At 43.4% G+C, this 26,853-nt stretch overlaps 1 protein-coding gene across 24 annotated transcripts in view; it reads right to left on the reverse strand.

Annotated features, from left to right (window-relative positions):
• The window catches only part of LOC121859966 (calcium-dependent secretion activator-like), a 381,073-nt gene that overhangs the window by 252,233 nt on the left and 101,987 nt on the right, over positions 1-26,853 (reverse strand). For all 24 annotated transcript variants that reach the window (XR_006087793.1, XM_042356936.1, XM_042356930.1 and 21 more), the window contains 3 exons: positions 14,722-14,860; positions 3,162-3,329; positions 891-1,066 (listed from right to left, as the gene is read on the reverse strand). Coding sequence is in view for 23 of the 24 variants with exons in the window: in XM_042356936.1 (XP_042212870.1) it covers positions 891-1,066; positions 3,162-3,329; positions 14,722-14,860 (483 nt within the window). In the remaining variant the exon portion in view is untranslated. The remainder of the gene's footprint in view (positions 1-890; positions 1,067-3,161; positions 3,330-14,721; positions 14,861-26,853) is intronic.

The raw sequence follows: 26,853 nt of genomic DNA on the forward strand, positions 1-26,853 counted from the left end.
TGTGTGTAATAATAATAATAATAATAATTAACGGTTTATTGAAAGAGCTTGGCAGCCAGAAGGCTGAAAATATACAGTTACATATTTGGGGAATGGGTTTCAAATTACAAATAATATACAAGTAACATAAGTGATACAAATAAGATATATAATAACTAGATGGGGAAAAGCTCAAACTACAGTGCATTTCAACATAGTGACAGTAAGAAGAGAGAGAGTGTGTGTGTGTGTGTGTGTGTGTGTGTGTGTGTGTGTGTGTGTGTTGTGTGAGAGAGTGTGTGTGTGTGTGTGTGTCTGTGTGTGTGTCTGTGTGTGTGTGTGTGTGTGTGTGTGTGTGTTGTGTGTTGTGTGTTGTGTGTGTGTGTGTTGTGTGTGTGTGTGTGTGTGTGTGTGTGTGTGTGTGTGTGTGTGTGTGTGTGTGTGTGTGTGTGTGTGTGTGTGTGTGTGTGTGTGTGTGTGTGTGTGTGTGTGTGTGTGTGTGTGTGTGTGTCACTTGACTCATTCGTGATCAGCCTACTCATCCCATTCACAAACAGAAAACTATATATTCAGTGTACAGTATCCCCAAACTCAAGTATTCTTTCACCTTCAGTATTCCCCATTCCAAAGCTTTTTTCACCATGGCAGGACCAGGTACACAAAACATGCCTGCGTCTACAATGTGATCACTACAGTGTGGTAAAGCTATTGGGGAAATTCTATTAGATTGTACTGGTAGAGTCCCTACACCTTTACATAACCTTTATTAGCCTTGAACAGACAGTTGTCTATCACTTACTTTTCACTACATTTCCGAAACTGAATTTGTCTTGAATAAGTCCTCTCTGCACTAATAATAGTTCACTAATTTTGGAGTGAGTGCTATTCACACACAACACAGTGGCTCTTACCTGACTCTCTTCTCTACGTTATGCTTGAACACCTCCCGTAAGTCATGTTGGGAGCAGGCGCCCGACAACACCATGGATGCCAGCCGTTCATTTTTTAGGAAAACTTCATGGTAGCTCTGTACTGCGTTAGTGAAGGCCTCGTCTGCCGCAATTTGTAGCTCTCCCTTCAGAAAACTCTGTGGGGGGATAAGACATGATCATTAATTTTCTAAATTTTCACTAAATTTATCAGAGTACTGTATACAGTGATGAGAACAGCGAGCTGATACGGTGAATAATTAAAACAACAGTAAACGTTAAAATCTTTCGGGAAAACTAAGAATTTATAAAAATAAATAAATGAAATAAATAAATAAATAAAATAAAGGAAATACAGGGTTTAACTTTCATAAATCAAACAATTTCCACCAGACTCATTGAGGTGGTTCACATTAATCAAACATTTGCATATTGACTAATATGTTGTGTGCACTAGCAGCGCGAGTGTACGTCCTTAATTAATTTCATTGGAAGAAATAGTCTCCATGTATTTAATGTGAATTAATAAATGCCAATTCATTACTGTACTTTCATTGGTTTTATTGTTAAATTTTATCAGAATTTATATAAGCTAAATGTATATATTGGTTCCTCCCAGTATGAACCTTGGCAACTTATCTATATAAAAACACTTTATTTAAGGACACTGATGGAAAATAATTTACAGAGATTTTAGTAAATACGTGAATACAGTGTTTGTGGAAAATAAGTCGCTCCTATTTTAAATAAGAAATGAATCATTTACACTTTCTGGTAACATGATCCAGGAACATTGTCTAGTGCATCACAATTTTTCCCTTTTATCACAGTACAGTATATTAACACTGAAAGTTTTTACTGTACAGTACAGGTACACAAATACTGTTATTGCATTGACTGGTAATGAATTGGTACTAGGACCAGTTCTGTCAAAATAGACATATCTTATCTTATCCCAGCCAGACTACTGAGAAAGTTTTATCATTACTTCAAGTGTTCTGGATATTGAGGTGCAAGGAAGACCTGTGATTCACCTTCCTTCCTCCTCAAACAATCAGCAAGAGTAATATTGTTAGGCTTACATGATTCTCAAATGTCAAGTCACGTAACAATTTCATGTGAAACTCCTATCGAAGGAAATTGACTTGTTAGTGGTTTCTGATAGCGACTCCGGTAACATGTGTCCCAAGTCAATGAAGGTTGGGGTTGGCGACAAAGGCTGGCCGCCAGTCAACAAATATCTCCCACCCACCACCACCATCTTCCCCATCAGTACTTCTCAACTCTATGGAAGTCTTTATAAACAAGTTACTGAAATGCACGTTGATGTAACAGGAACCCCAAGTGAAGTCTACCCAAGCAAGATATGAATATGTGAAATTAATCATTGACCAATATGCAGTGGTGTAGTATTATGACCAGCTGGGCCCCGAGGCAACAAGGCTTCAAGGCCCCTCTCAGCCTTAAAGTAATAAAACAAACCCGTTTTTTTAGTATTATACTATTGTTGTTTTCTAGAGACCCCAGAAGGTGTTAGTCCACCACTCTATGCAACACATCACCTCACTGGAGCTAATTACTGGAACAAGGAAAGGATCGGTATGGGCAAAGCTTCACTTGTAAGATGATGATGTGTTTTTGTACCCAAGTTAACCATTGGACAGTGTGGCTATAGCATATGTTAATAATAATTATTATTATTATTAATATTATGTGTTACTATTATTATTAGATAATGGCAAAGTCTTTACGTAAACAATCATCCACATTAAAGTTCTCCATTAAAGTTCTCCAGAGGCTGTAAGGTTTTCATCTTGTAAGGTAAATATTCACTGTCGTGTGTCCCCATCTGAATAGGGGAAACAAGATTGGTTGATTTAAAAAACATAAAGCTTTTAAAGAAATTGGATGAGGATGAGGAGTTTTTGTTGTATGTATAAAACCTCAGAATCAAGGACCATCTGCATCCCCTTTAATAGTATCTAACCTTTTTCTTCTTCATTTCTTTATAGTTTAAAGCCTCAATTAATCCATTACAGGGACATGGTCTGCCCTACAGTCTGTCACATGCTACTTCATAGTTTAGGTTACAGAGTTCATATGCTTTCTATAACATCGTGTCACAATAAGATACAATACAACACATACTGTAAGATCGTGTTTTAACAAATATTGGAAACAAACCATACATAAAATCATACAGTATATCCTAACATGGTCTAGTCTTTCATAGAGGAACTAGCTAGGACGTACCTGGAAGCGGCCCTGAATGGTGTCTAGCTGGTGTTTGCTGACTTTAATCTGTCTCTTGGTCATGTCGGTGGGCTGCTTGGCGTTGAAAGGGTAAGAGATGCACCGCAGGATGAACACGTACAACTGTAGCCTCTTTTTACGCTCCTCCTCCTCCCGTTCTTGTTTCTCCTGCAACACAAACACATAAACACACATAAAACACAGTAGATACACATGTTTGGTTATGTAAACAAATGTGCAAAGTAGAATATTAATTTCCAAACTAGCAATACAGACCATAATCTACTTTGCCATAAAGATTTAAGTTCTAATCTGACCCAACATTTTTATAAGTGCTTTACAATAACAGATCATTAAGCAACTTTAAATACAAATGAATTATAGATACAATAATTAACATATTGTACTAGCTTTGCTTGCATAAATCCACAAATAAAAAAATACTTAACCCATAACACAATACAGGGTATTTTTATTCAGTGAATTTTGTTTGGAAATCAGACTCCGAGTGCCCTCCCATACAGTACAGCATAGTACATGGTGGTCCAACAAGACCTACAATATTTTGATGTCTAATGATTTTACAAATTCTTTTGCATGGTCTTTTATCTGAAGATATTAAATTTAGACAAATAAATTTTTATTAGCAATATACTGTAGTTCTTCCTGCCTGGTCAGCTCACACTGCAGCAGCAAGTGAAGATACAGTAGTAGAAGGACATTATGTATACCCATGAACTCTTTGGTACAGGTTCAATGCACTTTCAGGTGAGAATATCATGTTGCCAGAAGACCGATCAACACTATTATAAGGTAATAGACACATGGAACACAAGACCATAGTAGGCAACCAAGACTATCTAGCTTATACATCCCAGTCGAGTGTCCACACCTAGCGCTGGCGAACGCTTGCCCCACAAGGGGGTCACAACTCAAGATTGAAGAAGCTGCAAGTCCAGAAAAATGTGAGGGCAAACTTTTTTGGTGTGAGAATTGTGAACTCTTGGAACAACCTGCCAAAGAGTGTTGTGATGGCACCGAGTGTGAGCTCTTTCAAGACCAGACTTGACCAGCACTGGAGCAGGTTCAGATACATTCAGGAGCAGGTGCATGCCCAGTACGTGCCAACAGTGTGTAACAGAGACGTGACCGACTGCCCAAGCGGCTAATGGGAGGATAAAGGTAAAAGTATCAGAAGGAGAAATACATTGATGGGGTCAGACAAGTCTCAGACACTCTCCACAGAAACCAAGGAGCATTTATCAAGAGTGCTGGGAACCCACGTACAAGTGTAACAAGAATAATGCATCGACATGAAACTATTTACAGTTTATACAAGTGCAGATATTCTAGAAGTAAACCCAACAAAACAGAGATACGAAACTGAGATTTGGCAGAGAAATAACAATGAGGAAGTTAACTGATGGAACAATCCTGGATAATGCCGTGTTTAGTGATAAGGTCCATATTAGTGGACTTGTTAACGGACAAAACACAAAGTTTTAGGTCAGCGAAACACTCAAGTACCCACAGAGAAACTACTGGGTGCACAGACAATTACAGTGTGGTGAACTTTGGGCAAAAAAGGGCACCATACAACCCTTCTTGCACAAAGATGAACATGGAAACTCTCTCATGTCAATTCTGAACGCAGCCACAATCTCATCCGAGGTAAGTTCTTGTCAGCACCGAAGAGAAGCAGAAGGGAGCGAATGAGGCAGGCGGTGGTCCAGTAAGGAGCACCAGCCCTAACATCAAATGTTACACGAGAATATCTACAAGGTGTCTTCCTCGGTTGTCGTCTCATTCTAAACAGGACCCCAGCCGCTGCACTAGCCAGATATGAACCAATGTGACTACTTTCTCAGGGGTTATATCAAGGATCACGTGTACCAACCCAACACTGGAGACCACAAACATATCATTATCCAATATATCATCCAGATCCCACATGACATGTTAGAGCGTGGTGTTAATAACCTTAATCTCCGTGTACAGTCAGGACATAACTGGAGAGCAAGGATCCAACTTATCATTAAATAACTTAAGTATTTAGCCAATGTCTAGACAATATTATGTTGTCCACTTTTCAAAAGTTTCATCCTTACCAAACACATTCTGATAAAAGCATCAGTGTTTCATTTCAGTAAGGTTTATAACACAACGATTCCTGTGTTTAAAAGCGTGACCCTGAAACACTGTAACGAGCTTTAAGGCGGTGATAAATATTATATATTCTTCAAGCAACTTGAATATACAAATCTTCATGATTGTTTCAAGTAATACGAACAATCAATATTCGGATCAGAGAAAAGAATACAACATAATTTATTAATATTATTAGATTTAATACAAGTGTTCATAAAACAAGGGCAGCAGCTAGTGCAAGAATGTGACGAAACATGTACTGTACTGTACAATATACCTGTGTGTGTGTGTGTGTGTGTGTGTGTGTGTGTGTTAGGCAAATCAGATGACTTGCATATGAGACGGGAAACAAGAGAGATAAGTGAGGATTAAATCACAATATAAGATTGTAAAAAAACAAGTACCCCGGTACAGTAATGGAAAATGATAAAGGAGAAGGTAAGAGAGAGACAAAGAAGGGGGGAAACGAAAAGAAAAAGTCGAGGTGAGAAAACAGGGAATAATTATATATATGAAAGATGAAGACAAAGACGAGAGGTAGTCTTGATAAATGTGTATGAGACGTGAAAGTTGGGATTAATGTGGTGATGGTGGCTGGTCTGACCTGACCTTGTCCTCACGCACATTGTTAGCGACAACACACACAAACCAGGTACAATGCCATACACACAATAGCAACAGCACGTACGGTACCCTGCATTGCCTTACAATACATTACAATGAGTGTCCTTCCATTTTCAATTTTTCATATACCAGACGTTAAGACTCCACTATATGAGAGAGCTTTTGTAGGCGAGCAGCAGCAGTCTGTCGAGAGCTTTGACGAGTTCCATGGGACAATGGGATAGAGAGCGTCGCTGTCAGCACTCGTCAACAACTTCACCTTTCTACAGCTTTTACATTTACTTAACATAAAGACAGCTGGCGAGGAAGTACTCACAACTATTCTCTACTTACAAGACTCACTTTTAAGAGCTGGACCCTTCCTTCGGTCACTTATCTGGACCTCTGAGGTACTTCCATGATTTGCCTCGTCGAGTGATTTAAACCCAGTATAAATATCTACCCAAGACAAGTCAGACATGTTCTAATGACGTGTACACACACACACATGACGTGTACACTCGCTTGACACACACAATGCTCTACAGTACAGCAGTAGCAGTGGTAAGTACAGTGTCGTTCGGATATTAAGTATTCGCATTAATACAACATTAAGTCCACCTTACATGAGCTGAGACAAGAGAAGTTCTATGGACGTGTAAATGTGATGTTTAATTCCTTATTATTATCAACAAATCTATTTTGGCAATTATTTGCAACTTTCAGACAAACATATATCACTACAGTTGAATATGAACAAACACTGCGAGACATTCATATATTCATTACCAATTCCACTCTAATATTAAAAGGCATAAATCACAACAAAGACAAAGGAGGACTTGTGGCAGGTGTGGGGTGGGCGGTACTAATTTTAGACAGTTGTTTTGTCGGAAGAAGGGAGGCGGGGGGGCCTTTGAGTGTCCAACTCCATTGAAACATTGAGCAGGAAACCAGGAGAGTGGCGTCGAGTTGTTGTTTTTTGTGCGGTAACAAAGACGACCACTCTGACGGTCCATCAGTTTAATTGTCTGTGAGAATATTTGTTTCCTCCTCCGCTGTCCTACACAACGACACGCAGGAAACACCAAAACTCTCCTCCCTATTTCAAGGCTCCGGGGCAATTTTTATTGAAACCAAACTGGCGCGAATGTTGTTTGCTGAAAATGTATGTGACGGGATAAAGAATCTGGCCCTCGGACACCGCGAAAAATACGTTTACAGGTGAATCCATTATATTAGGACAGTGGTTCTCAACCTTTTTCACTCCATTCCCCCCTTGAGGAATTTTCAACATCCTCGTGGCCTCCTTCATTTTTATCCCAGAACAGACAAACAGACAAGTGATAAAGACTAAAGAATGATAAAGAAGGACAGGTAAATAGGACAAGAGTTAGAATGACAAACACATTCACATACATAACACGCCCATGCACTCACACATTAAGCATACATAGTCATACACAAACATGCACACAGGTAAACATTCAAGCTAGCAAGCTGAAGTGTACTTCCTGTAAGCAAGAACACGCCTCCTTTGACAAGCACTGCCCAACTTGGAAGAATGAGAAGAATAGTGAGTTATACCAATTTAGCACTAAAAATGGTAGGATTATATAAGTAAAGAATGAGTATGAACAACAATGGCACCAATAATTAAGGAAATAAGTAATAAAGGAAGTGTACAAATATTTCACCCACGTAACGCAGCGACCACATGAATTATGAAACAAAATATGTAACACCAATTACGGAGTATATTATGCTTGAGTCAAGCTCAAACACAATATATGGTTCAGAGACAATACACTCCACTGTTTTCGTGATGGTATCCCAGGCCAGACTAAGATCATTCGGTCCTATCACCACTTGCAAAGGGATGACACACGGACACGTACTGAACAAGGCAGTTCAGCAGCTAGGTCCAGCGCCTATCACAGACAGGGACTGGACCTGTGAAATCTTAAATAATCCGTAAAAATAAATAGCACCACAGTATGTAAATATTAAAATTGTATTGTCGTTATGATTAAACAAAATGACAAAAAATTAATGAAAATTCTCTTCTGCCAAGTCAAAATAAGTAATACACGTTTTGTTTAATTCAGATTCCCAACATTATTTGGAAACGTACAATTTATAACAGCTCGCCGTGGCTCCCCTAAATTCTTGCCGTCGCTCACTAGCAGGTGTGATTATTAACAGGTACATGCTGTGGTAAAGGAACCAGGTGAATGATGCTTGTTTATTAATTACACTCCCTTACAACCTGTGTAAGATGAAGTGTACAGTAAGAGCATCACAGCAGCTATCAGTCGTCCTGGGAGTTGTGTGCAGTATATCGTGGCACTAATAACTGTTGTTGCCACTAATAACTTATTGTCACTATCAATTGTTACTGACAATATTAATTTCTGCGGGTACAAAGTGTTGCTGGTACCAATACACATATTATTTTATCCTTGGCATTAATAACCACACTCACCCTGACAAGATAGCCGATATATTAAGACTGTGTCCACATTATGCACCAAGCAGCAGCTACCAAGAAGAAAGACAGACTCCACAGTATAGCCTCCACGCTCATCCTATGTCTGCCAATACCATCATCCTATCGCTCTTCTTCCTCGCCCTCACATCACCCTTATCTCCCATGCCTATCACCGTGCGACACTCACTCCCCTTCTCACCAAAAATTGATATATTCTCGCGGTTCTCTGTGTTATTTCTCCTTTAGCATCATATTTTTCTTCCATCGCTTCCTACATAACCTCAACAATCATCACATAACTCTCTCTCTCTCTCTCTCTCTCTCTCTCTCTCTTCTTGTTGTTTAATCCTTTCCGAGCTCACGGCAGTTTAGTATTTTTTCCGACTACTGCCAACACATCACCCTCCACCAACACATTCACCCTCCTCCACCAACACATCTACCCTCCACCAACACATTCACCTCCACCAACACATCACCCTCCACCACCAACACATCCACCTCCCTCCACCAACACACCACCCTCCACCAACACATCACCCTCCACCAACACATCTCCACCACCAACACATCCACCTCCACCAACACATCCACCCTCCACCAACACATTCCACCTCCACCAACACATTCACCTCCACCACCAACACATTCCACCTCCACCAACACATCCACCCTCCTCCACCAACACATTCACCCTCCTCCACCAACACATCTACCCTCCACCACCAACACATTCACCCTCCTCCACCAACACACATCACCCTCCTCCACCAACACATTCACCCTCCTCCACCAACACATTCACCCTCCTCCACCAACACATTCACCCTCCTCCACCAACACATCCACCCTCCCCCTATGTCATGTTCCTCTCACTCTGCCGTCAACTTACAACAGGAAAACATCACCCCAACATCACTGTAAACACTGAACCGAGACTCATAAGGGTAACGGGACACACACGGGGCTACACATCCAATGTCTCATAATATTGGAATTCCTGGCGGCAAGATATTATATAGAAATTCTTGTGTTTTTCCGAACTACATTTCATATTATTTAAATATAGTTGAGACTAATAGTGAGGAGTTGTTTTAGGTAACGAAAGAATTAACTAACGAAAATAAAGAGTTTGTTTAGAAGACTGACGTGTGTAATGACAGGGCGAGGTGTAGTTAATACTGTAAGTCCCGGCGTATCATCACGCACTACATGATGCTAATGTTGTAGTCTTGAGACAACATATTTACGGTAAAAGAAAATTCAGATATAAATTCCTTAGGTCAACTTTCAGGAGAGACAAATTTTAAGGTGTGTGTGAGTTGCTCGAGTACTAATACTGTACTACAAATTCTGTGACGTACAGCCATGATTAAGAAGACAGAACTGGTTGATTTTATAGTAAAAAAACTGGTTACACCTTACTAAGTCACTTTAAGACTAGACTGAGTATAATGATTATACCAGTATGGTGATATCTATCTCAGCCTGTTATTTCTTATACAGGGTGGTCCAAAAGTCACTGTCTACTGTGTTAGAAAAAACAGTCAGTCATTCATTCAGAAGAACAAGTAATGTCATATACCCTTGTACAATCATTATCGAGCTCAGGTCTAAGGTTCACCATCAGCGTCTCCGCAAATATTTATCGTTACAGAAGATGCAGTAACTGGGGTCAGTTTATCTTGATACGGTTCAGCTTGTTCCGAGAGCCTCCTCACCTTGGATCAGATAACATCCTTAACACTGTCGCCTTGCCACAAAATGGAGCTCCACGTCACTAGCTGTATAAACATCGTTCACACTTACCGTGATGAGCTCTGGCCAAATTGCTATATTGGACATGGTGGAGGGTCGCCCCGGGCTGCACCACCTACACGTTTCATACAAAAAAAAAAAATTCTTTCTGTGCAGGAGCAGTGTGTACAGTTTGAGGTTTACACAACAATGATCACAGACTTCAGAGAACTATAGACCCTTACTGTTACAATAGTTGCTAAAATAACCCCAGTGATGTCTGAGAATGGGTGTTGTAATAACAGGACACCCACCGATGATGCTTACGTCGAAATAGTATGTCCAAGGTCGATAATAAATATGTATTGATTATATAATTACATTCTTCATCCTGAATGAACTTTTTATCTCACCAAAGAAACAGGAACTTTTGGACGACCAGAACAGTATACTTCACAGGAGAGCATTTACGTGTTGTAATATTATTGGACGACAAGGAATAAGGGTCAATTAATCAATGCCTTCCTATACACCCTTGAGGACAACCCATCCACACTTCAGGAACAACAACACTGTATAAACCTAACAGGGTGTTGATACAGGGTGTTGATACAGGGTGTTGATACAGGGTGTTGATACAGGGTGTTGATACAGGGTGTTGATACAGGGTGTTGATACAGGGTGTTGATACAGGGCGTTGATACAGGGTGTTGATACAGGGTGTTGATACAGGGTGTTGATACAGGGTGTTGATACAGGGTGTTGATACAGGGTGTTGATACAGGGTGTTGATACAGGGTGTTGATACAGGGTGTTGATACAGGGTGTTGATACAGGGTGTTGATACAGGGTGTTGATACAGGGTGTTCTATTCAAGTGGAAATGTGAGGCAGAGAGCTGTCGTCATAAATGAAGATTCTTATCAAATTAGAGATAAATTATTGTCATCAACAGTTCACCAAAATTGGGTTAGAATAATAATGACAATACTATAGTTATCCCAAACGTAAAGAACTACAACTACACAATAAAATGACCACATATCTGGCCTCCGTGTGTGTCTCCCTCCCTCCCTGTGTGTGTGTGTGTGTGTGTGTGTGTGTCTGTGTGTGTGTCTGTGTGTGTGAGAGATGATCGATAGGCTCATTATATACAAGGCCGTTTCTTTCGTCTTCTTGAAAAGTTTTATATTGGTACCGTAATTAATAATGTCACACACACCTGAAAAATGTCGCCTCGCCTTTTATGCGATATTAATAGACGAGTTGCCAATAAGAAAGTTCACCTGTGAGGCTGTTCTGAGTCTGTTCTGAGAGTCTGTAAGGCTGTTCTGAGTCTATGAGGCTGTTCTGAGTCTGTGTGGCTGTTCTGAGTGTGTGAGGCTGTTCTGAGTGTCTGTGAGGCTGTTCTGAGGTTCAGAGTCTGTGAGGCTGCCTTGAGTGTCTGTGAGGCAGTTCCCTGAGTCTGTGAGGCTGTTCCAAGTGTGAGGTTGTTCTGAGAGTGTGTAAGGCTGTTCTGAGTCTGTGAGGCTGTTTTTGAGTCTGTGAGGCTGTTCTGAGTGTCTGTGAGGCTGCTCTGGAGTGTCTTTGAGTCTGTGAGGCTGTTCTGAGTCTGTGAGGCTGTTCTGAGAGTCTGCTCCAAGTCTGTGAGGCTGTTCTAAGTCTGTGAGGCCGCTCGAGTCTGTGAGGCTGTTCTGAGTCTGTGAGGCTGTTCTGAGAGTCTGTTCTAAGTCTGTGAGGTTGTTCTAAGTCTGTGATCTGGAGTCTGTGAGGCTGTTCTGAGTCTATGAGGCTGTTCTGAGTATCTATGAGGCTGTTCTGAGACTCTATGAAGCTGTTCTGAGTCTACGAGGCTCTCCAGATACATCCTGAGAGAGCCTTTCCTTTACAGAGTTATGCAACACCTTCATACACACACTCACCAAACACACACACACTCTCACACCAACACACTCACCAAACACACTCAAACCAGATACACTTTCATCAAACACACTTTAACTAAACACACTTTCACCAAACACTCTCAAAAACACTTTCACCAAACACACTCATCAAACTCCTAACACCAGAGAGAGAGAGAGAGAGAGTGAAGTGTCCCGGGATAGAACCAGCGAACCTTAGGACAAGAGGTAAGCACTGTATCCATTCAGCCACTACACCCCCAAGCATACAGTCTATTTACTACACCTCACTGCCATAACCCTGGAGACAAGAGGCAGGTGTACGGTAGGTCCTCTGGTCATTATCTCAAGACACCTAGACGACACGGGGGATGGACTGATACACAACCTAGTTACCAGCGAACGGACAGATGGACTGATACACAACCTAGTTACCAGCGAACGGACAGATGGACTGATACACAACCTAGTTACCAGCGAACGGACAGATGGACTGATACACAACCTAGTTACCCGCGAACGGACAGGCGGACGCATACGCAGATGTAGTCACCAACGAACACACGGACACATATCATATACAACACTGAAGTAGTTGTTGATATAATGTTATTAATGAGCTACAACAACAAAGGTCATTAAGCGAGTAACAAGGGAAAAGGTAATACGCTGATCCAACAACAATTAATGAGATAGAACTCAGTGTAGCGATGTGTAACGGGGAAGAGAACTCCACTATTACCGGGTCAACGGGGAAGAGAACTCCACTATTACCGGGTCAACAGGGAAGAGAACTCCACTATTCCCGGGTCAACGGGGAAGAGAACTCCACTATTACCGGGGAAGAGAACTCCACTATTACCGGGGAAGAGAACTCCACTATTACCGGGTCAACAGGGAAGAGAACTCCACTATTCCCGGGTCAACAGGGAAGAGAACGCCACTATTACCGGGGAAGAGAACCCCTATTACCGGGAAGAGAACTCCACTATTACCGGGGGAAGAGAACTCACTATTACCACCCACTATTAGGGAAGAGAACTCCACTATTACCGGGGAGAACTCAATATTACCGGGGGAAGAGAACGCCACTATTACCGCAGTCAACAGGGAAGAGAACGCCACTATTACCGGGGCAACACACTCAAAATTCTTTCCTCCGTGTAATTAGGAACTATTTGAGAGAGAGAGAGAGAGAGAGAGAGAGAGAGAGAGAGAGAGAGACAGAGACAGAGAGAGAGAGAGAGAGAGAGAGAGAGAGAGAGAGAGAGAGACCAACCTATATCTCACCAAAATTTTCAACACATACAGTAATAACACCGCAGCTTCCCTCACAGTCCACTGCACACCAACACCTCGCATAAATCCTAGTAAAGCGCATCCAACCGCTGCCCTCCGATACACCACCAGAATCTATACAAAACTTCTATATTTTGTTTCCTGCACATTGTAAACAACTTTCTCTTGTTAGTCTATTCTCACACCTGTTGTTACTTGTGAAACAGTAACATGGACATGAAACTATCAGACGTGAACGCTAAACTTGCCAGAAAATCAAGTATGAACGCAACAAGAGCTTATGAGGTTTTAATCATCCATTAAGACTTCAACAACTTTAAACACCTTATTATACTCTATTGTCAGTCTCTTGTTCCCTTCTTCTGTCAACAAGAGATTAATGAAAGAGTACGTCTCCCTGAGCTACCACACTGACAATAGCAGCATCCTCGCCCCACAACAGAGGAACGATAACAAGAGCAGATATGACACTACGATCAGGTGAAATATATCCCTATGTTACTGTAGTGGGATATAGTATATTTCTGGAGGGTTTTGATACTTGAGATTAAAACAGTAAACAAAAGTAATTCAAAACATACATATACTTCAAGACGACTGTGTGTTCTACCCTAATAGTTCTACTTATCTCTGACGCTGCCTGGACTTGGCATGCTACTTTTCACTTCAGTCACTTGATTCATGAGTACATTAGTTGCTATACACTTCCCAGTATAGCAGAAAAACAAAGATCACACGACAGTACTGCAAATCAGGTGAAACAGCCTGTACAGGACGACAAGGGGGCACCCCAGGTCACAGTTCCTGAGTGGATTCACCCGAGCTCGCTAGTGGGTCTTGCACTCCTACACTGGTCACCTCAACACTACACTGTAACTGCCTCCCACTGACAGCCCTACATTCCTTCCCCTTTAAAACACCAACACCCTAATTAAAACCTACTAGTAATTAAAACTGTGCACCAATATATATGGAAATAGATCACGCATAAAACCCTAATACCAGCGATATTAAACATTACTGTACCTCAATAGGATGAGGTAAACCTGATCACACCAGTCCATGTATTCAGGTCCGTCCAGCTGGACCCAACGTCGATGCCTCACTACACCACGTGGCCCCCTCCCGGAACTTCGCCTCGTACTCTGAACCTCTAATTCTCACGCCTGGGTACACAGGAGCCTGCTGCTAGCTCAACGTACAGACGGAATGACAATTATTGACGAATCTGTATGAAACTATTCGACCACAGCTACCGACGCACAACTGTGAACAACAACCGGCCGACCCAAGGAGGTTAATAAAACAGACGAGAGCCACTACAACAGACCTGGACCAGTAAAAGAACACAAGGAAGGCAACACACTTGAGGTACTTACCGCAGGGTCTTCCTGCGTCATTGTCTTGTCGCTCATCACGGAGGGCGAGGGAGAGGTCGGCCTTGGGAGTGAGTTGGCCCTCGATCCCCCGCCAACACTCAGCGTGTCCACACTGAGAGTACTTGATGGTGAATTACTTCTGAAGGGCGGAGGTGTGGAGTACGTGTGTGGGGCGGCAGGTGGTGGCGGCAGGTAGTCGTCATCAGGCATCAGAGAAGGAAGAAAGAAAAAACATGTTAGTCTCCTGAGGAGTAACAACACTTTCTCACTACACACTTTTTTTTTGTCTTATAGAACTTGTCAACAAACCCAAAACTTTGGAAAAGTCTACACGAGAACACAAATTAAATAGGTTTCAAATCTGTGTAATTATATATAATATATATATATATATATATATATATATATATATATATATATATATATATATATATATATATATATATATATATATATATATATATATATATATATATATTAAAGTGATTGAAAAATTTTCCGAAAATCTAAGGATGCAAGTAAAAAATAAAGAAAATCAATGGTGTACGCTGGTTACATTTAATAAAGTTCTGGTCACCAACTGGTAGGGGGCAGGGAGGAGCGGAGGCACTATAGGTCGTTAACACAGCAACAGTTCAGAACTAATTAACATGGCAACAGTTCAGAAAAACAAAATGTGTTCGACGTTTATTTTTGCTACATTTTGAGACCGAGAACATCAGACGGTGAACGGGTGAGGGAGTCGTTTACCCACAATCCCAGCGAAATCGGACAGAGGTGCAGACAAAGAATTATTAACACTTCATCCAACAGTTCAGAAAATTCAGCAGAGGAGATCCATACAATCCCCTTTCTTCCTCAGTTTCCCATTGGATTTTTTTCCTACGGTGTTACGAGAAGGAAAAAGTGCACCCAGGCTTACGACACTACAATACGTGAGTGAGGGGAGCAACACACCAGATACGAGACAAATAACGAGTAATAACGAGTTTGTGACACCTGAGGCCTTCTGGGACACTCAATCACCTCACTTATAAAAATTCTGAAAAAAAAATGAAAGTAAAAAATATGGTCTAACTTTGTATAATTATCTTGTAAACACTTTGATGATCGGCTGTGGTCAACCTTACAGAATGGTGGTGTCAGGTGTGGTGGAGGCTGGAGTGAACAGTGTCAGGTGTGGTGGAGGCTGGAGTGAACAGTGTCAGGTGTGGTGGAGGCTGGAGTGAACAGTGTCAGGTGTGGTGGAGGCTGGAGTGAACAGTGTCAGGTGTGGTGGAGGCTGGAGTGAACAGTGTCAGGTGTGGTGGAGGCTGGAGTGAACAGTGTCAGGTGTGGTGGAGGGTGGAGTGAACAGTGTCAGGTGTGGTGGAGGCTGGAGTGAACAGTGTCAGGTGTGATGAAGGACCCCGACAACAACACGGTCTTCAACCTCAACTTTGTACCACAGTGACACCTCTTGCCACAGTGCCGACACCACACGTCACAACTCACGATAAAACCAAGTGGGAATATTTATTAATAGTTATTATTATACGTCAGGCAGTTCGAACACAACAGTATTGGCTCTTAAACTGATAACATTGTACATTTCGTCAACCTTTGATGTCAACAGCTAAACGTTGTCAGTAATAAACTAAAAAACATGGATTTACTGCACCTGTTTACACGACTCTGCTGCTACTGTACATAACTTGTTTTTAATAACTGTGTAAGTTAATACAATGTTGACAAGATAACACCCACAATATATACTACAGTTAGACGTGGTCACCATAACAACACAACACGTACAGTAAGTCAGTAGTCTTAACACCAGTGTGGATTAAGGTGCTATTTAACATTACTAAGTGTGACCTCCACGACCGGACTACGTGGGCAGTGTCACGTGGATAATCATATAAGCAGTATTACGGGAACAATCCCTAGGAAGAATTCAGAGGAGAATGACAAGACTAATCCCGGGCATTAGGAACTTTGAGTACAGAGACAGGTTAAAGCATCTTAATCTGCACTCCCTCGAGAGACGATAGAGAGGCGATATAATCGAGGTGTATAAATGGAAGTCAGGGCAAAAATCGTAGCAATGGTTTTAAATTAGACAAATTTAGATTTAGGCGCGAGATAGGTAAACACTGGTTTGGAAATATAGTGAGTGAGTGGAACAAGTTACCAAACATCATCATTAACTGGAATACGCTGGATGGCTTCAAACATAGGTTGGGTGGATATATGAGCGATAGGGGTTGGGTGTAAATGGGACTGCCTAGTATGACCCGCTGCAGTTTCCTCCATCCTTATGTCTATACTTGTTGACACTGTACTGGGAGGACAGCAGCAGTGAACACAGTGAGGGTGTCCAGGTGCGGGGGTGTCAGGGCAGGGGGTGTCCATGTGCAGGGTGTCGGGGGCAGGGGTGTCAGGGGCAGAGGGTGTACAGGGCAGGGGTGTCCAGGTGCAGGGGGTGTCAGGTGCAGGGGTGTCCAGGTGCAGGGGTGTCCAGGTGGGGGTGTCCAGGTGCAGGGGTGTCCAGGTGCAGGGGTGTCCAGGTGCAGGGGTGTCCAGGTGCAGGGGTATCCAGGTGCAGGGGTGTCAGGTGGGGGTGTCAGGTGCCAGGGGGTGTCAGGTGCAGGGGTGTCCAGGTGCAGGGTGTCAGGTGCAGGGTGTCCAGGTGCAGGGGAGTGTCCAGGTGCAGGGGTGTCCAGGTGCAGGGGGTGTCCAGGTGCAGGGTGTCAGGGCAGGAGTGTCATCCCAGGGCAGGGGTGTCAGGGCAGGGGTGTCACATATATGTGAAGCGTCTTGTTAAATAACTACTTGAGGCAAATTTGCGTTCCTCACACAGGTTAACACCTCAATAAATTCCTGTGAAGGTAACGTGACCTTGTACCAATACTAGACACGCTCACCGGCGGACAGGCTGTCTCCAATAAGTCTGAACGTGTGCTCGACAGTGGCTCCTAGAGACAGTGGTGGTAAACATTGCTTTTATACATGAGTAACTGTGGTCGGTAGGATTGGGCGGTGGTGGTCAGGAGTGGGCGGTGGTGGGCGAGGAGGTGCGGGGGGGGAGAGCAGCCAGGTAGACGGACATAGTTGTAATAGGAAGTATCGAAGATGAGAAAAAAAAATAACACACCGCCACCAACACGCGCTGTGGTGGTGAGAACTGTTGTGTGGTGGACGAGCCACTTTGTGAATAATGTAGACCGATGGTGTGAGGCGCCGCTGTCTGCACCAACACCTGGAGATGATACAAGTAGCAACAACACCTTGTCGCCTCTCAGTGTAGGGAGGAAACTGGTGGAGGTAAGATGCGTCACAACTCTCCGCTCAATCTAAATTCTATGGCAGGGACCACTGTACACTATGGCAGGGACCACTGTACACTATGGCAGGGACCACTGTACACTATGGCAGGGACCACTGTACACTATGACAGGGACCACTGTACACTGACAGGGACCACTGTACACTATGGCAGGGACCACTGTACTATGGCAGGGACCACTGTACTGGCAGGGACCACTGTACACTATGACAGGGACCACTGTACACTATGGCAGGGACCACTGTACACTGGCAGGGACCACTGTACACTATGTGGGACCACTGCACACTGTACACTATACCACTGTACATGGCAGGGACCACTGTACTATGGCAGGGACCACTGTACACTATGGCAGGGACCACTGTACACTACAGGGACCACTGACACCACTGTGGACAGGGACCACTGCACATGACAGGGACCACTGTACACTATGTCAGGGACCACTGTACTGTACCACTATGGCAGGGACCACTGGGCAGGGACCACTGTACACTGGCAGGGACCACTGGCGGCAGGGACCACTGTACTATGGCAGGGGACCACTGTACTATGGCAGGGACCACTGTACACTGGGCAGGGACCACTGTACACTATGGCAGGGACCACTGTACTATGGCAGGGACCACTGTACACTATGGCAGGGACCACTGTACACTATGGCAGGGACCACTGTACACTATGGCAGGGTCCACTGTACACTATGGCAGGGTCCACTGTACACTATGGCAGGGTACAGGGTCCACTGTACACTATGGCAGGGACCACTGACAGTGACCACTGTACACTATGGCAGGGACCACTGTACAGCATGGCAGGGACCACTGTACACTATGGCAGGGACCACTGTACACTATGGCAGGGACCACTGTACACTGTGGACCACTGCGCAGGGACACTGTACTATGGCAGGGACCACTGTACACTATGGCAGGGACCACTGTACACTTGGCAGGGTCCACTGGCAGTACCTGGGCAGGGTCCACTGTACCACTGTACACTATGGCAGGTGCACTGTACACTCAGGGACCACTGTACACTGGCAGGGACCACTGTACACTGGCAGGGACCATACACTATGGCAGGGACCACTGTACACTATGGCAGGGACCACTGTACACTATGGCAGGGACCACAGTACACTGGCAGGGACCACTGTACACTGGCAGGGACCACTGTACACTATGGCAGGGACCACTGGCAGGGACCACTGTACACTATGGCAGGACCACTGTACACTATGGCAGGGACCACTGCACACTATGGCAGGGTCCACTGTACACTATGGCAGGGACCACTATACACTATGGCAGGGACCACTGTACACTATGGCAGGGACCACTGCGGCAGGACCACTGTACACTATGACAGGGACCACTGTACACACACTGGGCAGGGACCACTGTACACTATGGCAGGGACCACTGTACACTATGGGGACCACTGTACACTATGGCAGGGACCACTGTACACACTGGGCAGGGACCACTGTACACTATGGCAGGGACCACTGTACACTATGGCAGGGACCACTGCACCATGGCAGGGACCACTGCTGACAGGACCACTGTACACTATGGCAGGGACCACTGTACACTATGGCAGGGACCACTGTACACTATGGCAGGGGTCCACTGTACACTATGGGGGACCACTGTACACTATGGCAGGGACCACTGTACACTATGGCAGGGACCACTGTACACTATGGCAGGGACCACTGTACACTATGGCAGGACCACTGTACGGCAGGGACTATGTACACTATGACACCACTGTACACTGGGGACCACTGTACATATTATATGGGCAGGGGACCACTGTACACTATGGCAGGGACCACTGTACACTATGGCAGGGACCACTGTACACTATGGCAGGGACCACTGTACACTATGGCAGGGACCACTGTACACTATGGCAGGGACCACTGTACACCACCACATTGGTGTTTACAAAATATATTATTTATCAAAGCGATAAACATTAAAAAATAAGAGAACCATTTAATGCTCCTCTATTTATAACTAAGTTTTATTTTACGTTAGGAAAGGTTAGGTTAGGTGAGCACTACAGTATGCCGTCAGCAAGCGGGCCCTGCTAGTGTTAACTGAACCATTATTGTCAAATTATTTTGTAACCAGTATATGTTTTACAATTATTCGTATTATTAATTAAATATAAACTATATCAATAATGTTTTATACAATTAATAATAAGTATAGCAGCTGTGTCTTTAATTCTCACCTCCTCACTATTCTTCTCCCGCCAAGTTTACTTTATACCTGTACTGTATCTGCGCTGACCTGGCCGAGTACCCCGAGGTTAGGTTAGGTTATGTTGTTAATATTTCAGTATCGTATGAAAAGGTTACCGAGAAGCATGACGTTGCCTACCAAATGGGTCTTTAGTTATATAAAAACTTAAGAAAAAATATGAAGTGCAATTCCTCCACCTGATTTGGTTTATTCGTAAGATAAAAAATAAGTTTTCTTCCTTAGATATTTTTTTGTTAATATATAAAAATTAAATACAAAGAGATTGATAGAAATCTTCATTCAGTAAAATTGTCATGAGTCTCTCGGGAACCTGTACATAACCTTCCCCATTATCCGGCGGTTGGATCATCCCCAGGCTACACGACAAACCACATCTCGACCTAACACACACACAGAGGGACGCTACAAAACCAGTCTCTCGCAGTCAACGTTTGTTACTGTGGTTACTGGTGACTGAGCGAGGATCAAAAACATAAGAAAAACGTACACTCATGTTAGTAATTTCCGATTATTTACTCTACGGAATCTTTACCCAAGTTAGTTTACAACTATTCTAACAAAACCTTCAGATTTTTTTTTTAAGGGATTAACCCACCAGGGCATAAGTCAATGACTCCTATCAGGGCCTAGGGGTGAAAAAATGATAATAATAATAATAATAATAATAATAATAATAATAATAATAATAATAATAATAATAATAATAATAATAACCAAAAATAATAATAATAATTAATAAAAAATATAGAATAAATAAAAAATAAAAGATATATAATAATAATGATAATAATAATAATAATAATAATAATAATAATAATAATAATAATAATAATAATAATAATAATAATAATAACACCATAAATAAAAAAAAAATAAAAAAAGATCAATAGTGAGAAACAATATACATGTATGTATGTTGTGTTGTCAAAGTAAGAGAAACAATTGAAACACTGCGGTTGTGTGTAAATGAGGCAGAAAGATGAGCAACCTGGGACTTGGTCACGTTTTTTGTGATGCCATATGGAATATTTGGTGAAATATGCAAATTTCCTTGGCCTGAACGGTTTGAAATAATTCGACATTATTCTCATACACCAGGAAATGTGCCGAGGCTGTCAGCTTTCAAAATTCCAGAATGACGAACCAAAATTTATCTTATTCCCCAGGATGGAAGGTCTGCACCAGTTAATTGAATTGGAATTGACTACTTCCCAGCTGGGCAGACTGGAGACTAGGTAGCCGGGATGTTAAGTTAGGTTGGAAAAATTATGTATCCTGATAGGTGAGAGTCGTTAGGTTTGTCTCGGGTTCTTTTGGTTTATATTTTTGGGTTAAGTTAGGTTTGGTAAACATTAATTCCTCCACATTTTGGAGGATGTTTTAGAGAAAAGGAAGAAGTTTTCTTTTATTGAAAAATTTCTTAGTGTTGCTCATTATCCCGCGCACCTACACTCAAATATTATTTAGTATATTATCAGAGTCTTTAGTAATAGGTTAGGATAACAACAGGTTCTACTTATGTATTAAATAATTCTGAATCGATTTCCTCTGATATTTCCTGTGCAAACTGATATTAAGGGAGACTTAAGCATCCCAATAGTCGTAAACACCGTCCCTTCTCACACGTTGGTAGCCCTGGAACAAGGCGCACATTGTGAGAGATCTAAACTAAGCACAACACCGACAGTATAGGCCTTCTCTACAGCCGTGATTCACTATAGGGGCACCCTACCCTCCTAGATCTTGAATATAGTGAAAGCATAAGAACATGTAGTTCTTCAGTCTGTTAATGACACCAACACTTAACAAAACATCTTGTTTATCGTATGGCGACAGTTTCGGACCAGTCTATCTCCATCACCAGACAAACTACAAAACATAACTCAAAGATGCTGGATAGCTTCAAACATAATAGGTTAGATGGATATATGAGCAATAGGAGTTGGGTGTAAATGGGGCTACCCAGTATGGGCCAATAAGCCCGCTGCAGTTTCCTCCATTCTTATGAAGTAACAACTCACCTATACAGTAAACTTAACATTAAATAAACCACCAAGCGTAAGGACTAAACTGTGTGACCCAGTAAACAAGATATATGATAAAATACGAGATTCGGACATGACGAAAACTATGTGATATGATCTATCAGGACTAAAGGAACTTACTTTACACACACACACAAGAGTAACGTAATATCCTGAACGACCAACAGCATCAAACAATAATATGAGGTCAAGACGACGGCGTCATGTGCCAGGCGGTGGAACCATAAAATCAACAACTACAAATATATCAACCGAATCAACAACTCACTACTACACTGAAAAATATTAATGAAAATTACTTACATACATAGTTACATCCATACATATATATTTTTTAATATACAAATTATATACATCATCATAAACTACGCATATATTTACAAACTCATAACCACGAGTTTAGGAGAGGTGTTGTCCCCTTTAAATTCAGCCGAGGGTAATATTAGACACGTACAGCTTGAGTTGGAAGAGCTGCAAGAAGCAATTTCGGGTTAATATCGCGATTCTATTACTGGTGGATGAGTGTCGACGACTTTACAAACCCTCTCCAGATACGCCGTCGCCGTCGCTCTCTCTTTCTCTCGCTCTCTCTCTCTCTCTCTCTCTCTCTCTCTCTCTCTCTCTCTCTCTCTCTCTCTCTCTCTCTCTCTCTCTCTCTCTCTCTCTCTCTCTCTCTCTCTCTCTCTCTCTCCCTCCCTCTCCCTCTCTCTCTCCCTCTCTCTCTCTCTCTCTCTCTCTCTCAAAATCCCTCCTTTCCTCTCCCTCATCCTGCCTCCCTCCCACTTAAAACCGTCGGGAGCTACCAGGAGACAGGTGAGGGCGGGGGGAGGGTACAGTATATCCTCGAGGGGTATCGCCTGCCACCAGCTTCGACCTCTCGCAAACTGCCAATAATTTTTACCTCACTGTTTGTTGTACCTCACTGTGTTTGATGAGCTGTATCTCCAATTCGTTACGCGTGTGGCCGTCTACTGTAGTTTAATAAGTCACCTCCAAGACACACCCAAACACAGGAAATGTCAAGATATCGTTTTATTTACATCCAAGTTATGCACCAGCCTCACACCGGGTCCTCCCCACACCTTTACGGAAGACGTATTAACAGGGAAGACTTCAGTGACGATGACTAATACCATCTTGTGATATAGGCGAGGTAGCAAGAGATAAACTCGGTGTTCAAGAGGCCAAACTTCATACCTGGCCGTGGTGAAGTGAGGGTGATGACATGTAACTAGTAATCAGGCGTCTGTGTTTGATCACCACCTCAACCTCTCTATAATGCCAGCCTCGTCTAGACCCCGACATGTTACTCATCACTTCTCTACATTTCACTCGTCGCCTCCAACATGTCAACAGGGCCGAGGACACTTTACCCCGTTAGCGAGAATTTAACTACTGCTTTGGCGACCCGGTTTCACCTTTGCTGTAATATCAAGTTGCTCTCCTCGTACCCGGCGGGCTCGAGACGTCAGTAATATGGGACACAGGATATTATGACAGTGTTAATTTCAAGTTATATGGAAATAAGTTATTCTCATATTATCAAGGGTGAGTAAGCGAGTAATTTTAAGTTTAAGGTGAGTGAACGTCTCTCTCTCTCTCTCTCTGTCTCCTACTTTTAATGTTTACCACGCTGAGTTATGTGACAGGTGAGTAAGCGCCCCCGTGTTGCAGCCTGAGTCCCCCACACAGCTGCTTGTCTCCTTTAACTTCTCACACCTGTCATCAGCGGTCCGTGTGACAGTCCTATACTCCTGTACCAATATTCAGTTATATTAAAAAAAAAAATGCTAACCTCGACACATAACCCGTGCTCAGTAGGTGTGTGTTTATGAGCGATACAGCATAATGTAATCTGTACTTCAGCACACAGCCAGCGCCACAAACAAACACTTACCCAACTCCGTGTCATTCACCCATCTTCCTTCCCCCTCCTCTGCTTTGTTGTCCCTATCTCTACCTCCCTCTCTCCCCCTTCCCTCATCCTCACCTGGTTTCATCACCACCTCCAGGCGAGACACGTCGTGGGCGGGCGGAGCACTATCTTGGTAGCGCGTCACCATCTGCTGGGTGAGTGGCAGCGTGCCTTATCTGGCCGCCCGAAACCCGCCGCCCCCCTCACCACCACACCTCACCGTAATTGACAATAAATGTGAACAATTTTTGTTCTTTCGGTTATATAACTGCGAGAACAACAGCAGCGCTATGTGTTTGTCTAATACCACTGGCTGGGTGACGAGATACTATTATCACCCTTACCATAATAATATTACACTCCGTATTGTTATTTTAACCGTCAACACGTCACGTCAACACAAATTCATTAAATACAAACGTTGGCGAGTATATTTATTTATTTATTTTTATTTATTTATTTATTTACTGTATTTTCATAACACCTGAAGGTTCGCCCCCAGCCCAAGTAGGTTAAGGAAGATGTACCTTTCCGGGACCAGCACCACTACAGGCATTCCTACTGATACTAAAACTGGTGTTGGTGATGATGATCTGGCTGTCTGTCTGTCTGTCTGTCACATTATCTCTCACTTTTTTTACCACTGTGTTTTAACCGAGAGAAAAATAAATACAATAGGTGAGGTCAAGTATCTGTGTGTAAGGTCAAGTATCAGTTGATGGGGTCAAGTATCCGCGGGTGGGGTCAAGTATCCGCGGGTGGGGTCAAGTATTTGTGGGTGAGGTCAAGTATCTGCAGGTGGGGTCAAGTATCCGTTGATGGGGTCAAGTATCAGAAGGTGGGGTCAAGTATCCGCGGGTGGGGTCGAGTATCGGCGGGTGGAGTCGAGTATCCCCGAGTGGGGTAGAGTATCTGCGGGTGGGGTCAAGTTTCCGCAGGTGAGGTCAAGTATCCGCAGGTGAGGTCAGGTATCTATGGGTGACGTCAAGTATCCGCAGGTGAGGTCATGTTTCCGCGGGTGAGGTCAAGTATCCACAGGTGAGGTCAGGTATCCGCGGGTGGGGTCAAGTATCTGCGAGTGGGGTCAAGTTTCGCAGGTGGGGTAAAGTATCCGCAGATGAGGTCAAGTATCCGCGAGTGGGGTCAAGTATCCGCGAGTGGGGGTCAAGTATCTATGTGTGAGGTCAAGTATCCGCAGGTGAAGTCAAGTGTCCGTGAGGGAGGTGCTAAGAATCAGTGAGAGGGACTATGGAGGTAGTGAGAGGGACTATGGAGGTAAACAAAGGGAAACTACAGGAGGTAAATGGGGCGAGATGAACGGGGGAGAGAGAGAGAGAGTAATACGAAGAGAACACAAAGAGAGAGATAAAGAGAAAGAGAAATTAGTGGCATGTTAGAACAAGAGAAACCATACGTAAGTAAAATAATGGGAGAGGAGTAAATAAGAGGAAGGTGAGTAAAGTTAGGAGGAGCAGCAGCAACAATGGTGTGAGGGAGGAGATGGAAGACCCGCCAGAGCTTGTGAGTGCCAGAGCGAGAAACAAAAGAGGGAAGTGGTTGGCGAGACTCCCAGACAGGATGGCACTGAGGAGATGGCACTGTTTGTTATGGTAGGAGGGAGGGCCAAGAGGTATAACGAGAGGGGGTGGTTATGGCGATGGCGCTTTTAGGCACCCAAGACCGCAGTAACTAAGTGAGGGAAGGATGTGGTGAAGGAGGGAAGGATGTGGTGAAGGAGGGTAGGAGGTCTTGAAGGAGAGAAGGATGCAGAGACGCACTTAGTTTCTCCCGTCGCCGCCATGATAAATCCTTAACCCTGGAAACGATTACTTTACCCACAATGGACGTAGATGGGGGCTGTTTACACGCTAACACCACCTCGCTGCCCCTCAACACCGCCTCACCGCTCCTCAACACCGCCTCACTGCCCCTCAACACCGCCTCACCGCTCCTCATCGTCCCTCAACACAGCCTCACCGCCCCTCAACACCACCTCACTGTCCCTCAACACCGCTCCACACCACCGCCTCACTACCCCTCACCACCGCCTCAACACCCCTCAACACCGCCTCACCACCCCTCAACACCACCTCACCACCCCTCAACACCACCTCATTAATACCCCGGTAAACTCCGGTTGTAAAATGGCGTCACCGTCACCTCTCCCACAACAGCTTCCAGTCTCGGTCTTCCTCCATCCGCCATAACTATCCACCATGTGTGATTTGGTGAGGAAACTGGCTGGCATCCCTTCACCGCCAGCAGGAGTGAAGGAGGTCCTCACTATTCATTAGGGTTAAGTTATTCACTTACAACAGGTAAAATGTCTTCAAACACACACAGTGCAAAATAATGTTACTTACCTGCCGACGACACGAGAGTTATGGTATGGTGTGTGTGTGTGTGTGTGATCTTATATTTGTACAACTATAGTCTTTCCATCACCATAACTCACAATAAAAGTTTTAATGCTTTGTGCTGTCATATATGGTGCTGTAGCTGTACAATAATAAAGCAAAACACACATATAAACTTTGCCTAATATGTATAACTACTGTAGAG

Source organism: Homarus americanus, unplaced genomic scaffold (assembly GCF_018991925.1).
Source record: "Homarus americanus isolate GMGI-L3 unplaced genomic scaffold, GMGI_Hamer_2.0 scaffold38393, whole genome shotgun sequence".
NCBI lineage: Eukaryota > Metazoa > Arthropoda > Malacostraca > Decapoda > Nephropidae > Homarus > Homarus americanus.